At 47.2% G+C, this 14,851-nt stretch overlaps 1 protein-coding gene across 7 annotated transcripts in view; it reads right to left on the bottom strand.

The window, feature by feature from the left end:
- LUC7L (LUC7 like) overlaps window positions 1-14,851 on the bottom strand; it is a 50,552-nt gene that overhangs the window by 20,649 nt on the left and 15,052 nt on the right. For 6 of the 7 annotated variants that reach the window (XR_012326177.1, XR_012326178.1, XR_012326176.1 and 3 more), the window contains 6 exons: window positions 11,658-11,768; window positions 10,597-10,740; window positions 6,433-6,609; window positions 4,020-4,108; window positions 1,096-1,125; window positions 531-698 (listed from right to left, as the gene is read on the bottom strand). Coding sequence is in view for 4 of the 7 variants with exons in the window: in XM_019927500.3 (XP_019783059.1) it covers window positions 531-698; window positions 1,096-1,125; window positions 4,020-4,108; window positions 6,433-6,609; window positions 10,597-10,740; window positions 11,658-11,768 (719 nt within the window). In the remaining 3 variants the exon portion in view is untranslated. Of the gene's footprint in view, window positions 1-165; window positions 699-1,095; window positions 1,126-4,019; window positions 4,109-6,432; window positions 6,610-10,596; window positions 10,741-11,657; window positions 11,769-14,851 lie in introns of those variants that run through there. The other variant, XM_019927501.3, reaches the window with a different exon arrangement.

Here is a 14,851-nt window from a genome sequence, read left to right as displayed (position 1 = left end):
TGGGCAGCCACTAGAAAGTGACATCTGCAAAGGTTTCTAGTAACAGGAAAAGTTTTCACTATAATGTGAACACTGCAAAGGAAAATACGACAAGAGTCCACACATGGAATACGATCCATTATGTAAAAACACAATGGAAAAAAAGATATTTAAAATTCATCATACCAAAGCTAACAGTGGTCGTCTCTGAATATGATCATTAGTGGTGTTTTTTGTTGTTGCTGTTTTTCCTTTAAAAAACCACAACAGAGGTAAGCAGGGCCTAGTCAGGGGCTCTGTGTACCAAAGTGACAGTGAGTGTGCAGCCCGAGCATGGCCATGCCCACGTGCGACCACCTCCTCAGTCTCTCAACCGTCCCAGCCCTGAAGCCATCTGCTGCCCTCGGCTTAGGGCTCTCAGTGCCCTGGGCCCCATTCAGGACTCCTCAAGGCCCTAACACTCTGTCCCACAGATGACAGACCCCCAGACCCTGGCACACAAAGAAGGGTTCACTCCTGGATGCAGCTACTGAAGGAGTCAGAGTAGTTACTTGTATTTCGAACTCCGGTCCCTGGATGCCCGGCGGTGGCCCCGGCTGTGGCTCCGGGAACGGCTTCGGTGGCGCCGGTGTCTGTCTCGGGACCGGGACCGGGACGACTTCCGCCGCTCTCTGGAGGTAGATCTTGACCGCCTCCGACGCCGGTCCCGGGAGCGCGACCTGCAGCAGATGTTCTGCTGATGCTTTACTGTTATCTCCCCTCCTCCCACAAACTTACAACTTGGGTTCACAATAATCCCACCAACTACTCTCTGGTAACTACGGCCAGACCCTTCCCGCTGACGCTTCCTGTACATTGGCCAGGAAACTCCCGTCTGCCCAGCAGGCCCCAGCAGCGCCCTGACTGTCCCTCTCATTGACAGTGGGTCCCCACTCCCACGCTGCACTAAGCCCCAGCCAACGCCAGCTACAAACGGGACTGGAGTCTCACCCACGTCCTGTGCCCTTCATGAGCCAGACCTGACCACCAGATAATAACTGTGAAGCTATAAAGGTTAAGTATTAAGTGCATACAGAAAAGAACATCTCACTGAGAACACATAAATGGAAAACCTACCTCCTGCGATCTCTGGTTCTTGATCCAGACCTAAAATGGAAAAAAAGATGAACAATTTCCCCAAAACAGCTCCATCCCTTACAGCTGAGGGGCGGTGCCTCAAGTTCACGTGGTGAAGGAGGCCCGCCTCCAGCCCCAGCTGCTTGGAGGCAGAACGCAGAGACCAGCACCCAGGGGTCCATGCTGCACTGAGTTGAACCAGTGGCTCTGCAAACTCTTCACAGTGGACACCACCTCAGCTACACAGATAGTCACATGGCAGGTGCAGGACTGGGCAGGACACCCAAGTTGCAAACACAGGTTCACTGCCAGTGAGTGTCACATGAGCTCCCTGGGAAACATACAACCAACAACTAAGAAATGCACTTTACAATGAGGTCTCATTTCATTCCAAGCAGAAATTTACAAGATCACCACCAACGTGTGCTCAAGGAGGAAGTGACAAAAGATGCTCTCACATCATGTGGCTGGAGGGTGATCTGACAAAGCCTCTTGAAAAGCAATTTTTGTAACACCTACCAATATTTATATATTATATTCCTTTATCCCAGGAATTCTAAGGAATGTTATAAACCCTCAAACTCATACAAAGATGGTCACTAGATTACTTGTTCAAAAATAGTTTCATAAAAACTTAATCAAAAAATTTTTTTAAAAAGCAAAGGCTTTGGGCTTCCCTGGTGGCACAGTGGTTGAGAGTCCGCCTGCCCATGCAGGGGACGCGGGTTCGTGCCCCGGTCCGGGAAGATCCCACATGCCGTGGAGCGGCTGGGCTGTGAGCCGTGGCCACTGAGCCTGCGCGTCCGGAGCCTGTGCTCCGCAACAGGAGAGGCCACAACAGTGAGAGGCCCGCGTACCGCAAAAAAAAAAAAAAAAAAAAAAAAAAAAAGCAAAGGCTTTAAAAAACATAAAAAGCAAAGGCAACAAAAGCAAAAGTCAACAAGTGGGACTACATCAGACTAACAAGCTTCTGCGCAGTGAAGGAAACCATCAACAAAATGAAAAGGCAACCTACTGAACAGGAGAAAATATCTGCAAATCATGTATCTGATAATAGGCTAATATCCAAAACACAAAAAGAACTCTAAACAGAAGGGGAAAAAAAAAAAGGTAAAAACATGGGCAGAGGACCTGAATAGACATTTTGTCAAAGAAGACATACAGATGGCCAACAGGCACATAAAAAATTGCTCAACGTCACTATTCAGCAGGGAAAAGCAAATCAGAACCATAATGAGATATCACCTCACACCTGTCAGAATGGCTGTCATCAAAAAGACAAGAAATACACTTGTTTGTGAGGATGTAGAGAAACGGGAATCTTTGTGCACTGTTGGTGGGAATGTAAATTGGTGCAGTCACTATGGAAAACAGAAAGGAGGTTCCTCAAAAAATTAAAATGGAACTACAATATCCAGAAATTCCAATTCCGGGTATTTTTACCTAAAGGAAATGAAATCACAATCTTGAAAAGATAGCTGCACCCCCATGTTCACTGCAGCATTATTTACAGTAGCCTAAACATGGTAACAACCTAAGTGTCCACTGATAGATGAACGGATAAAGATGATGTGGTTGTACGTATACAGTGGGATGTTATTCAGCCACAAAAAAGATGGAATCATGCCATGTGTAACAATATGGATGGACCTTGACAGCATTATGGTAAGTGAAATAAGTTAGACAGAAAAAGATAAATACTGTATGATCTCAGTTATATGTGAAATCGAAAAAAACCCAAACCCATAGATACAGAGAACAGACTGGTGGTTGCCAGAGGTAGGGAAATGGGGGTGGACAAAAGGGGTGAAGGTGGGAGAATAAAAGGATATAGTTAATTACAGCATCATAGTAGGGACTTTGTGTAGCCTTCAAGAGCACAGCTGCTATGGGAAGGTCTCACATGTGGAGGGTCCCACATATACCCATGCACACAACATGTCCAGCGACTGTCGTCACCTCTGTGTCTTTTTACTTAATATATTTTTACACTGTTTTGAGTCTATTTATAATCAGAATCTGTTAGATAGTTAAAATAATGAAAAGAAACACAAAAGATACAATAAAGGATTATTTGTCCTGAGTTATTCACTAAGGAATTCCTCCAGGAAAGCCCAGTTTCTGTGCCCAATATGAGAGCGTGGTTACTCGGCGCTCCAGCCTCTTCCTTGAACTCTGACCAGACCCACTGTCTCCACCTGCATGTCTCTTAGGCTGAAAGGATGTCTCTTAGGCTCAAATACAGCCACGGCCAAATTCTCCTCCCCACCTCCTCCTCATCCCAACACACCATTCCCAGTCTCCCCACCGCCATAAGCGGCCACTCCTGGTCAGAAACCCTGAGCCAGCTCCACTCCCCCTTTGCACAACTCGCTCTGTCCACTAGCAAATCCTATCAGCTCCACCCCCAGAACACATCATTCCCTCCTGGCCCTCACAGGGTTCGAAATGCCACCTCCTTGGCCTGGACCCCAGCTAGCTCACGTTCTCTCTGCTTCCACCCTACCACCCACGAGCCTGGGCCCACACCGGAGCCCGTCCCTGGTGGGTCCTGCCCATGGCGGCGTGAGAGCATGTTCCTCTCTGGTGTCCCATTTCCTGCCTGTCCTGCTGGTCAAGGGCTGCTCCACAGGAGGTGCTGTGACAGGTCCCCCTCCACCCCTGCCAGGGAGTCCACATCTTTCTAGGTAAGCATCAGGTGGCCACAGCTGCTCGAGCGGCTTGGGTGTCCTGTCCACACCACACAGCTGTGCACACAGGTCCTCCTGGACCAGCCAGAACCTCGCATGACCGAACGTGCTATGTGTTTGCTTATTTTTCTTTTAAGAGCCACCCAGGTAACTGGCAGACCTCAACTGTCAAGGGCAGTAAATATGCAGTGCTGCCAGGAAGAAGTGGGGTGTCCTCAGGTCGCATGTGCTCACCTCCTGCTCAGTCGTTCTTCCCGCTCCCTCTCCTCTCTCCTCCTCAGCCGATCCTGATTTCTCTTCTCCTGCTTTTCAGCCACAGTTTTCTAAATCAACAAAAAATTGGAAGATGGGGGAGGAACAAGTCACACACTAGAGTGAACATTATTGAACAAAGCACCTTTATGTGACCTCAATACTGACAATTTAAGAACCTAAGAGAAACTCAGGAAACAGGAACACATTCTTCATAAAACCTCTTAAACAATGGAAAATACATGGGAAAAAAAAACCCTTTATCATTTTACAAGTTCAGTGACAAACTACATACCTAAGTGCTGTACATCTAAGTCACAGAAATTTTATCATATTGCTCAAATCAATCCATAAATTTAATTTTTTTACCCCAAGGAGACTCCACAAACTTCATGTAAAAGAGAAAACATGTATCTGACCGAATCCATCTTGCTGCAGGAGCCAATCTGCCCTGCCAAGTTGCAGCCTGCCCCGGGGTGCTGGCGGGGCTTCCTGGGAACAGCAAGCTCCACACGTCCCATCAGGCTGGGTCATGGTGAGCACAGTGGACAAGGAAGGCAGACAGGCAGGAGGTGGCCTAGCAACCCCCCTGCCAGAGCACTATCCACTGGCTAGCTCAGAGCACCCCAAAATCAACTCGGAGCCTTTCAATGCCCCTCCTTGCGCTGCTGAAGGGAAGGCCCTGAGGGGGAGGAACTTAGAGCCAGGAGACAAAGGCCCGAGAGGGCATAAAGGGTGACCTTAAATCTCAGTTCGGATGGGAGCCAGGCCCCAGGAAGAGAAGGCGTGGCCAGGACAAGGAGAGGCCGAGAACCGGCCTGTGGGCTGGCATCACCTCCTTCCCAAACCCTCCCCACTCCCTAAAACACTAGGTTCCCCCACCTGAGGAAAGTCCTCACTCTTCTCACCCTGCATCCACCTTGGAGCATGGCCCAGGGGGTGCACAGCCCAGGGCAGGTGCACACCTCCAGTACCACTGGGAGTGAAGCCATCTCTGATTAGGGCACACAACTCCCACCTTCCTTATCGTTAAGAGGTGCGCTTCCAAATACATTTTCTGTTGATAGTTTAACAGCTATTTATCAAAATCTGTAACTTAGTTGGGTTGTTCTATCAACTATATACTGCTCATAACTGCAATGACAATACATCACTTCTAGATCAAGTGAATACTTAAATTCTAAAGGTTTCAATGTATTCTGAAGCAAAGGTACATCTTAAGAAAAAAACAAAAGGCTTTCAGATATAAGAAACATTAGGACAAAATTCTGGGGTGTTATGGAATGGGAAGACAATTTAAAGGAAATTCCCTAAGGAGCAGATTTTTAATGGGGATGGTAGTTGACACCAAATTGTTATTTACATTCTACTGACTACATATAAAATATTTTTACGTGTTTTATACCCATAAATTTATAAGAAAAAAATTCCAACTTAAAAATGTGTGACAAAGAATATCATTTTTCAAAATTCTACTGGGAGCACAGGAGCAAATGTTTCAAGAACAGTGCTGAGACTGACACCCAGCTCCCTCTCCCAGGGCCGAGTCGCACATCACTTATGGGGGACCGTCCTTGGATGCAGGGCTCTGCCACCCGCTGCTCCTTCCTGGGGGCACACAAGGCCCAAGGCCTTGACTACTGTGGTGTCCTACAGTCAGGTGCCATGTGTCTGTCCTTCCAATAGATTTCAGGTGTCTGGATAAAAGGCCTGCACATTTCCCAGCATCCCATCATAGGGTCCCAGTACACAATTAGGGAAAGCACCATCCATTTGAAGAAGACAATTCAAAATATCACAAACTTATTTAATCTTCCTCCTTGGCATTCTGTACCCAAGATGTCGAATGTTGTAGAGCTTAACCCAGAACAATGAGGAGCCCCGAGGAAGGGACACAGGCATCCAACAGTGGGCCAGGGCTATCAGAAAATGCCCCATCACCTTCTCAACCTTCTAGCCAGACCACCCTCCATGTGTCCGCCTCTGTCCAAGAAAAAAAACTGCAGACTACTGGCTCTTTCCCATCACCAACAAAAGTGTTTTCAGAGGGGTACGAGAACTCTCTGTACCGTGGGACTGAATTCTGCCATTTTCCTCTGTAAACAAGGGGTAGCAGACTAAATAAATATCCCAGGCTCTGCTGGATTCTGAGATCTTAGATCTCTTGTGGGAACATATGGATGAAATCTGAGTAGTTCACTGTAAAACTCAAGTATAAAACCAAGGCATGATCTTAGAATCAGAACAGAAGATTTTCAGTACCTCCACCAACCCCCCCTCCAAAAAAAACCAAAACAAAAACAAAAAAGAACACAAGGTTTTCTAAAAGCAAAGAGATGTGAAGACAATCAGAAAACTTCTCGGGTTTCTTCAGAAACGCAACACATTAACATACCCTTAACTGATCGAGCTTCTCACGGATCTGAATGAACCCCAAGTGTAACTTGCCCCCGAAGTGGTCTGCAAGACGACGATCATTGTCATGGAGACCAAGGTAGGCTGAACAGACTTCACAAACACGCAGCTTCTGCTGCTGAAAACTGGATGCAGGCATGGAATTCCTGTATTCTTCCTGTAGAATGGGAAGAGAGTGAGAGTCAAATGTCACTGTCTACTCAGCCCCTAAAATGGAAGTATGTGAAGGGACTACAGAGATGACTTTTTTTTTGGCTACGTGGCATGTGGGATTGAACGCGGGGGTCCTGGCAGTGAAAGTGCCAAGTACTAAGTACTAGACCACCAGGGAATTCCCTAGAGATGACTTTTTTTTTTTAAACGTTTTATTTATTTTTTGGCTGTGTTGGGTCTTCGTTGCTGCGCGGGCTTTCTCTAGTTGTGGCGAGCGAGGGCTACTCTTCGTTGCGGTGGCTTCTCTTGTTGCGGAGCACGGGCTCTAGGTATGCGGGCTTCAGTAGTTGTGGCATGCTGGCTCAGTAGTTGTGGCGCATGGGCTTAGTTGCTCCACAGCATGTGGGATCTTCCCAGACCAGAGCTCAAACCCGTGTCCTCTGCACTGGCAGGTGGATTCTTAACAACTGCACCACCAGGGAAGTCCGAGATGACTTTCAAATACATAAAAACTGAATCGTTTACAAAGCTTCAGATTCTTGTAACCAGCCCAATTTTAATTGTTTAAGAAATGAGCTACCAGTCATGATTTCAAAGCAACAAGGGGTATTCAGAACACTGACACACAGGATGCTGTGTGTGCTAAAAGGCTAGCAGGGAAGGTGAGTCCCCTGCTATGGTGGAGAGCTCTGCAAAGACCAAAGAAACAAGAGGAGAGAATCTTCAACAGAGGTCTTAAAAAACAAACAAAAAACCTAAACCAAAGAGACGAGCAAAAAACACAGGAGTATCTACGGAGATTGTCCCAATGTTCAGGAAACTGTATCCCAACACAGCTCCAAAAGCTAAAATTTGGAAGGACAAATACATTAGACACTCTCTTCAAAGGAGGAAGTGTGCCAAATGGAACAAAGCACACTCCCTCCTGCAGCCAGTGCAGTCTGAGTCTAATCCTAAGAAGTCACTAGGGACTTCCCTGGTGGCGCAGTGGTTAAGAATCCGCCTGCCAATGCAGGGGACATGGGTTCGAGCCCTGGTCTGGGAAGATCCCACATGCCGCAGATCAACTAAGCCTGTGCGCCACAACTACTGAAGCCCGCACGCCTAGAGCCCGTGCTCCACAACAAGAGAAGCCACTGCAATGAGAGGCCCACGCACTGCAATGAAGAGCAGCCCCCACTCACTGCAACTAGAGAAAGCCTGCGTGCAGCAACAAAGACCCAATGCAGCCAAAAATTAATTAAAAAAAAAAAAAAAGTCACTCGGCTTCAAAGCAAAATACACGAAACACAAAAGAAAATGAACCAGAACATGGTTACTGCCGCTTGTGCTCAAGTTAAAACATTCCTTCAAAATCTAGGTTTAAGAAATGCATTTCAATAATCATTTGCCCTTAAAGGGAAGACTGAATGTAGTAATCTTCCATTAATTCACACATTCAAAATGTTCCCTAGGAAATGCAAATCAAAATAAGACATCACATCACTCACTAAACCGGCAAAGGTACAGAAAGGCACTCTAGTGCCCAGGACCCCCACTGTCCTTACTCCGGCCACTGTCCCCATCCTCATCACCTGAGTGCCCCCCATAGGCCTTCCTCAGAACTACAGGACAGAACAGGATGGGGTAGGGTGCTCTTCCTCCCCTTAGCAGGAGGCAAGGCTGTCTCGTCATCCTAAGAAATGATACAGAGAGGTGCTGCGTACTCTTTACCCAGTTTCCCCCAATGGTTCTATCTTTAAAAACTATAGCACAACATCACAGAAAGAACACAGTGATACAGTCAAGGTTCAGAACATCCATCACCACACAGGTCCTGCCTGCTGCCCCTTCACAGCCACACCCACTTCTCTGACTCCTGGTGACCACCAATCTGCTCTCCATTCTTATGGTTTGGTCATTTTAAGAATGTTATATAACAGATCCACATAGCCCTTTGGGATTGACTTTTTTCACTCAGAATAATTACAACTGATTTTGAAAGAGATTAGAGGAAGGCATTCAAAGTTTTACAACTACAGAGAGGGGCAGAATAATATCACAAATAGTGTACCCACCATATTCAGCACTTCTGCTTAAGGTTTTTGTTTTTCTTTTAATGAAAGATATAGAACATTATGATGGAAATTCAGTTCCTGATGTTTCCCTCTCTAGTGTCTGTTCTCTCCCTCCCCAGAGGCATTCGTGTGCGTTCAGCATAATCTTCAGTGCTGTCTCTGTACTTCATTGCACATGTGGACCCATAAACCATGTGTGCACCTGGGGCATTTAGAAGTCCTGCGTCAGCACTACAGGTCTTTCTCCCACCTGTGTTGCTGGAGAGTTCTCTCCAGGATGTTGCAGGCAGATGTGTTCAGTTCGTTCACTGCTGCAGGACTCCATTTCAGGGGCACATGGCTGTTTGTCCATGGGTGGTTTTCCAGGTTACCGACGGTTGCTCATTTTACCAGTTCTGCTGTGAGCGCCCTTCCACCTGCCTTCTAGCAAGGATGCTTGGAGTCCTGGGCACAAGTTGCCATGGGTCCCCTATCCTGCTGCCCTCTTGGCTGTCTGCAGACATCCAAGTGGTGAACCCCACATCTACAATCATTCAGCCTATGCATAAATCTCGGAGCCATCTCACGGGTTTCTGGTGTCTGCTCTGCTCTTCAAAGCAGGAAGGCTTGGCCTCAGGACTCGCTAAGAGGCCGCAGAGCTTCCTTCCTGACCCTCTGGCCTTTCTGCTGGAGCTGTCAGCAACCGAGGGAGCCTGACTTTTTTTTTTACATGTAAACATAAATTTCCCATTTAAGTACACAGGGGTTTAGTATACAGCCGTGTAGGATTTCTACGCAGGACTTGCGACTCTTCATGCACACGTCATTGCCTGAGTGGGCCTCGCTCGAACACCCACAGGCAGTCGGCAGTACTCGTGTATTCAGCTGAGAATCGTTGTGTCATCGCTGAGCTGCTACTATGTATCAGGCACCATGACAAGCCGGGGGTGCAGCAACAACCAAAACCAGCCCTGCACTGGGGCACCGCCCACTCCACCATCTCACCTCTACCCACCATTCTGAGAACCTTCTCATCTGGTCTCAGCTAAGGGCCTTCCAGGGTCCCTCTGTCCTACCTGGACACGCCCTGCACCCCCCAAGTGCACCCATCTTCATCAGAATTAATCTTATCCGTTGCTCACATTCCTTTCTGCCTGGCCCCCCTCTCCACAGCAGTATCATCTCCAACAGGAGAGGGAGTCTTCCGGCTTGCTCACAACTAGAGAAGTGCCTGGCCCATAGCTGGAGTTTGACAAGCACTTACTAAAGGAACACACCCGCCCCTTCTTCCTCTGACTACCATTCCCACCGTTCTCGAAGCCTACCCAAGCCATCTCCGATTCCAGCAGTGAGATTTGAGAACCAGGGAGTATGCAACAGAGGAAATCATCTAGGAGGAAAACGCTTGTCACGGATACAGACATTGAGTCCCTGACTCAGCTTCTCCACCACACAGCAGTGTGTCCTGGCCTGGCAGCCTAGCGGACACCACCTGGGTACCACCCGCAACCTGCACGGGTCTCTCTACTGAGGACACAGTGTCACTAAGCACCAGGCCTCACTGTACATAGCATCTGCAATGCAAGTCTGGCCCAATTACACCAGGTGAACACCCACCATGCTGCCCCCTCCCTGGGAGCCAGATGGACAGACGGCAGGTGCTCACTAACACTCCTCCGCTGACTGTTATACCCAGGACGCACTCTACACGTGGGAATAATGCGCAGAGATGGCAAGTGCCTAGTCTGAGGCCACACGGGGTCACAGGGGCAGAGTGAAGACACAAACCCCAGTGTGTGCTGACTCTAAACCGTATAATCCTGACAATACACCACGTTATTTCCAACTCCTTCCCAATATGTATACAAAAAAAGAAGGCATGGCTTAATCTTAACCCAAAAGGTCAACTCTGGAGTTACTACTTCCTCCCTCTCTAAGACATTTTTGTCACCAACCTCAGCTTCTTTTTTCTTTGCACGGACTTTCTCCACTTCCATAAGAATCTTCTGGGATTCATCCACATTTCCTTCAGCTCCTAGCTGTTCAGCTTTAGCAAGAAGCTTCCCTATTTCTTCGTTCAACTCATGTACTTTTTCTGCCTAGGAAAGAGAAACAATCAGGTAAGGAGACATCTAAAAACAACAGATTTTTTAATGCAAAGAAAACGAGTGTTTCTCTTGTTGCATTTCTGGTCTGTTCCACTGAAAATATTAGAACAGCTGGAAACCCTCACTGATGACATGTGAATTCTAACAATTACGACATCCTTAACGCCACCACTGAGACTGATCATAACTAGACCTGTGCACCACGTTCCAATAAAAGCAGTGGCACCGCTGTTACTGCCAACAGGCTGCAAGGACCATCATGTGGGTCAGCTTCTAGACCATCTCTTTTTATGCCTTCTATTACAGTTCAATCTTCTGGGTAAGGGTAAAAAAATGCATGGGTCTAAATGCATACACTTATACTGTAAGCAAAATGCCTAATTATTGGGATTTGCTTTCAGAAATAAAACGGCACCGTTGATCCAGTTTGCAACTGTCTATTTCCTAAGAAATGCTTTTATAAAACTGAAAGGAAAAAAGACACTGAAGAGAGTTCCACTGAAGAGGAGACAAGGGTCATCCAGATGACACACGGGCCAATTCCACACAGATCTACTTTCTTCTTCCATGATATGGATGCACCACAGTTTAACCATTTCCCTGCTAACTTTTCTCATTTCCTGTTTTATGTAGGGATGTTAAAAAAAAATTAAAAAAAGAAACTTTAAAACATACGCACACGCGCGCACACACACAAAAAACAAAACAAAACAAACAAAAAAACCCACACGCACAGTGTGGGGAGGGGCTAAGAGCTCAGCGACGGCCTTCCCTCCTCACTGGGAACAGCCAAGGCAGTGGGTACCATCCATCCCAAAGATGCATCCTCAGCAGTGACCGTGACTGCTAGCCCAGTGGCAGACCAGTTCTTACGACAACAATGTGAGGCGAAGGCCTCCCCAGCATACCTTTGCGGAAACTTCTGCACTGATCTCCTCTTGCGTCTCTGCCAGCCGCTTCTTGGCAAGCTCAGTTCTCCGATCACACTCAGCAATAAAGGACTCCAAGTGATCCATCGCCTAGCTCAGGAGAGGCAGAGAGCTACAGTCAGTGACATGCCTACGACCTCAGAACTCACGTGTTCGATAGGAAATAACAGTCCTGGGTTGGTTCTTAAAGCCTGTAGGTTCAGTGGGAAGATCTGAAGCTACACTACAGCTAAAATGTCCACAATCACATTCAATTAAGGGGCTCTGTTAAACCAAATGACCACTCAAAAGCATGTCTTCTCATCTGATTTATTTATTTCCAAAATTTGTAAAAGAACCCCCATCCCTCAACAATGTTTCCAAGAAATTTCTGAGGAAAATTAAAACACCTGGCCATAACTAACAGTGGTCTCTGAGGGTCAGAAAACGCTGGACTGAGCTAATGTCAGAGGCCCTCTCCTGGTGAGTCGTGGGAGATGCAGATGATGTACTCACTGGTCTTTGTGAGCCACGTAAATATTATTCCCTCATGTTCTGAGGGTAGAGTTCCCCCTTCCACCTCAAAACAAAACAATAGAACAAATGTTACTGAGAGCTGTGAACACGTTTAGTTATTGCCCACCGTCTAAAGTAGCGGGAAAACTGGTTACTACTTACCCAAAAAGGTAAAGGAAAAGACACTCTGTAAAGAGTTGGTGGGAATCAATAAAATACTAATTAATAAGCAGTCACATATGCTAAGCACTTAATTTGCCGTAATTAGTCAAAGGCCCCAACATAACTTCAGATAAACATACAAACAGGACGTCACTTTCCCAACTGTCAGGCTAGGACCAGTGATAAGTAGCACCTCCCAAGTTGCTGAAGTCAGCATCATGTTACATAGACAGCAAGTGAGGTTAGCAGTGGATGACCAGGTTAGACAGGGTGAATGATCCACCGCTGAAAAATAGAGAAAGGAAAGTTCTGGGTGGAAATGATAATAAGGCAGGTGAAAGTTAGGCCAACGGACCAAGGAGTGATAATCTATGTCTCTTCCTCCAAATATGGTCAGGAGAGAGCACTCCTCAAGGATTGGTGTGACACTGGAATGGACAGTAGGGACACTGGAGAGGATTACAGTCCCCTCTTTTCAAATGAATGCATACTTGGGAGTAGGTCAAGATAGGGAAGAGGCTCGTGATGGTGCCAAGCCCCACTGCCCACAAGGCCAACTCCCAGATTTCACTCTACACACTTGGAACTCAGGACCTCTTTCCTGTCATTGGTCCCCAAATATTCTCAATAAACATTTCACTATGTTCAAATCAAATGAGCAGGAAAGCCGATGACTGGCATTTGTTTGCATGCATGCACTGCATTTCCTGGAAGTATGTCAAGTTGACCAGCTCTGCTGACAAGGTGGGGACTTGCCAGGATCAGAGCGCCAGTGAGCTGACTCGGGTCATGTACCATCTGTGTTCACCTGGAACAACAGCTCCTAACAGACCAGCCTGAGAGGTGCAAGGGTCATGCATGCACACGTGCTGAGACTTTGATGCAGAGTTCCTCTATTGTCTACCCAAAAAGAGGGATCTCACACCTGACACAGCCAGGGATCTGCTCAACAGGGGTTGAGTGGGGAATACACATTGACAGTTCTGCCAGTGCCTTTACCAATCAAGGCAACCAGCTGCATCTAAGCAAAATATAAACTGACTCAGACATCTGATAAGCTAAAAATTAAATGGTAAACTTCACAACACAGACTAGACATACTGCAGAGACGTCTCTTAACTGCCATGTTCTTTAAAAGATGGCTCTGTCCTACTGCCCCTCCCTCTCTTCAATGTGCTTCTCAATTCCATATTGGTTCCTAAATCAAAAAGCAGGTTTAGCATTTCCCTGGTGGTACAGTGGTTAAGAATCCGCCTGCCAATGCAGGGGACACAGGTTTAAGCCCTGGCCCGGGAAGATCCCACATGCCACGCAGCAACTAAGCCCATGCACAACTACTGAGCCTGCACTCTAGAGCCTGCGAGCCGCAACTACTGAAGCCTGCGCCCCCTAGAGCCCGTGATCTGCAACAAGAGAAGCCACCACATGAGAAGCCCATGCACCGCAACGAAAAGTAGCCCCCTCACGCCGCAACTAGAGAAAGCCTGCATGCAGCAATGAAGACCCAAGGCAGCCAAAAAAAAAAGCAGGTTTAAATGATTAAAAAAAAAAAAGGTACTCAAATCTAAAAATTAAGTCCTAATCACAAGGTACCACTTACTAGGAAGTTATCCACCTTTGTAATTCAGGGGTGGTGTGATGAACCATGAACTACTCAGGGGGCCTGGGCACACCACTGGCACAGGGGGCACACAGGTCTCACTGCCGCTGGAGGCTGTCCGTCCACACACAGGACCATGAGGTGCTCTCCCTGACCCTGCCTGCCTAGCAGCATCAGTGAGCCTGAGGAGCCCATGCTGTCAGCAGAACAGTCACAGCAAACGTGTGCCTCAATAAAGCCACGCAGGGGCTCTCAAGGTACCCAATTTTCAGATGAAGAAATGGAGGCACAGTCTCCAAACTCCTGAGTGACGGCATCAGGATGCAAAGCCCCTTGTGGTTTGACTCCAAAGTACCTACACTTAGTCCTCACAGTTCTGAGGCAGTTTTCACCAGCCCAGTTTATAGAAAATAGAAAAGGGCAAAATAACTTGCCCAGGGTCACACAAGGACTCTCACCCAGGACCTGACTGGGAAAGCGTGACTGTCACACTGCACACCTACAGAGACCAGGTGTAAGCAGAACCGGTCCCATTAGTTGATATGGTGTGTTGCTCTGGAAACCTGTCAAATAAAACATCACAAAGCAAGACAATGTGGGGGAAAAGTGAACCATATTTTCACTGAATTAGAGAGAAGCAAATCTTTACATTTTCCACATGTGAACACTGAAGAAATGGGCTGCCCTGTAACCTTAATGTTCTGTGTGTCTGTGTTCAAGTTGAAAAACTTGAGATGTATTTACAGAGATGACCAATTCCCTCTCCTAGGGAATTCCATAACACTCTCAAGAAATCAAGGCCTGGTCCTGGTGCAGTCAGAATGAGGCTGTACTGGGCTAGAAGGAGCCAATGGTGAGGCACTTTCTCCCAGATAACCTGAATTTGGGGTGGAAAAGTGCCAGAGGTCCCAGCCAT

This window comes from Tursiops truncatus, chromosome 15, assembly GCF_011762595.2.
Source record: "Tursiops truncatus isolate mTurTru1 chromosome 15, mTurTru1.mat.Y, whole genome shotgun sequence".
Classification (NCBI taxonomy): domain Eukaryota; kingdom Metazoa; phylum Chordata; class Mammalia; order Artiodactyla; family Delphinidae; genus Tursiops; species Tursiops truncatus.
The sequence above is the reverse complement of the archived record's forward strand: the minus strand, read 5'-3'. Positions and strand labels throughout refer to the sequence as shown.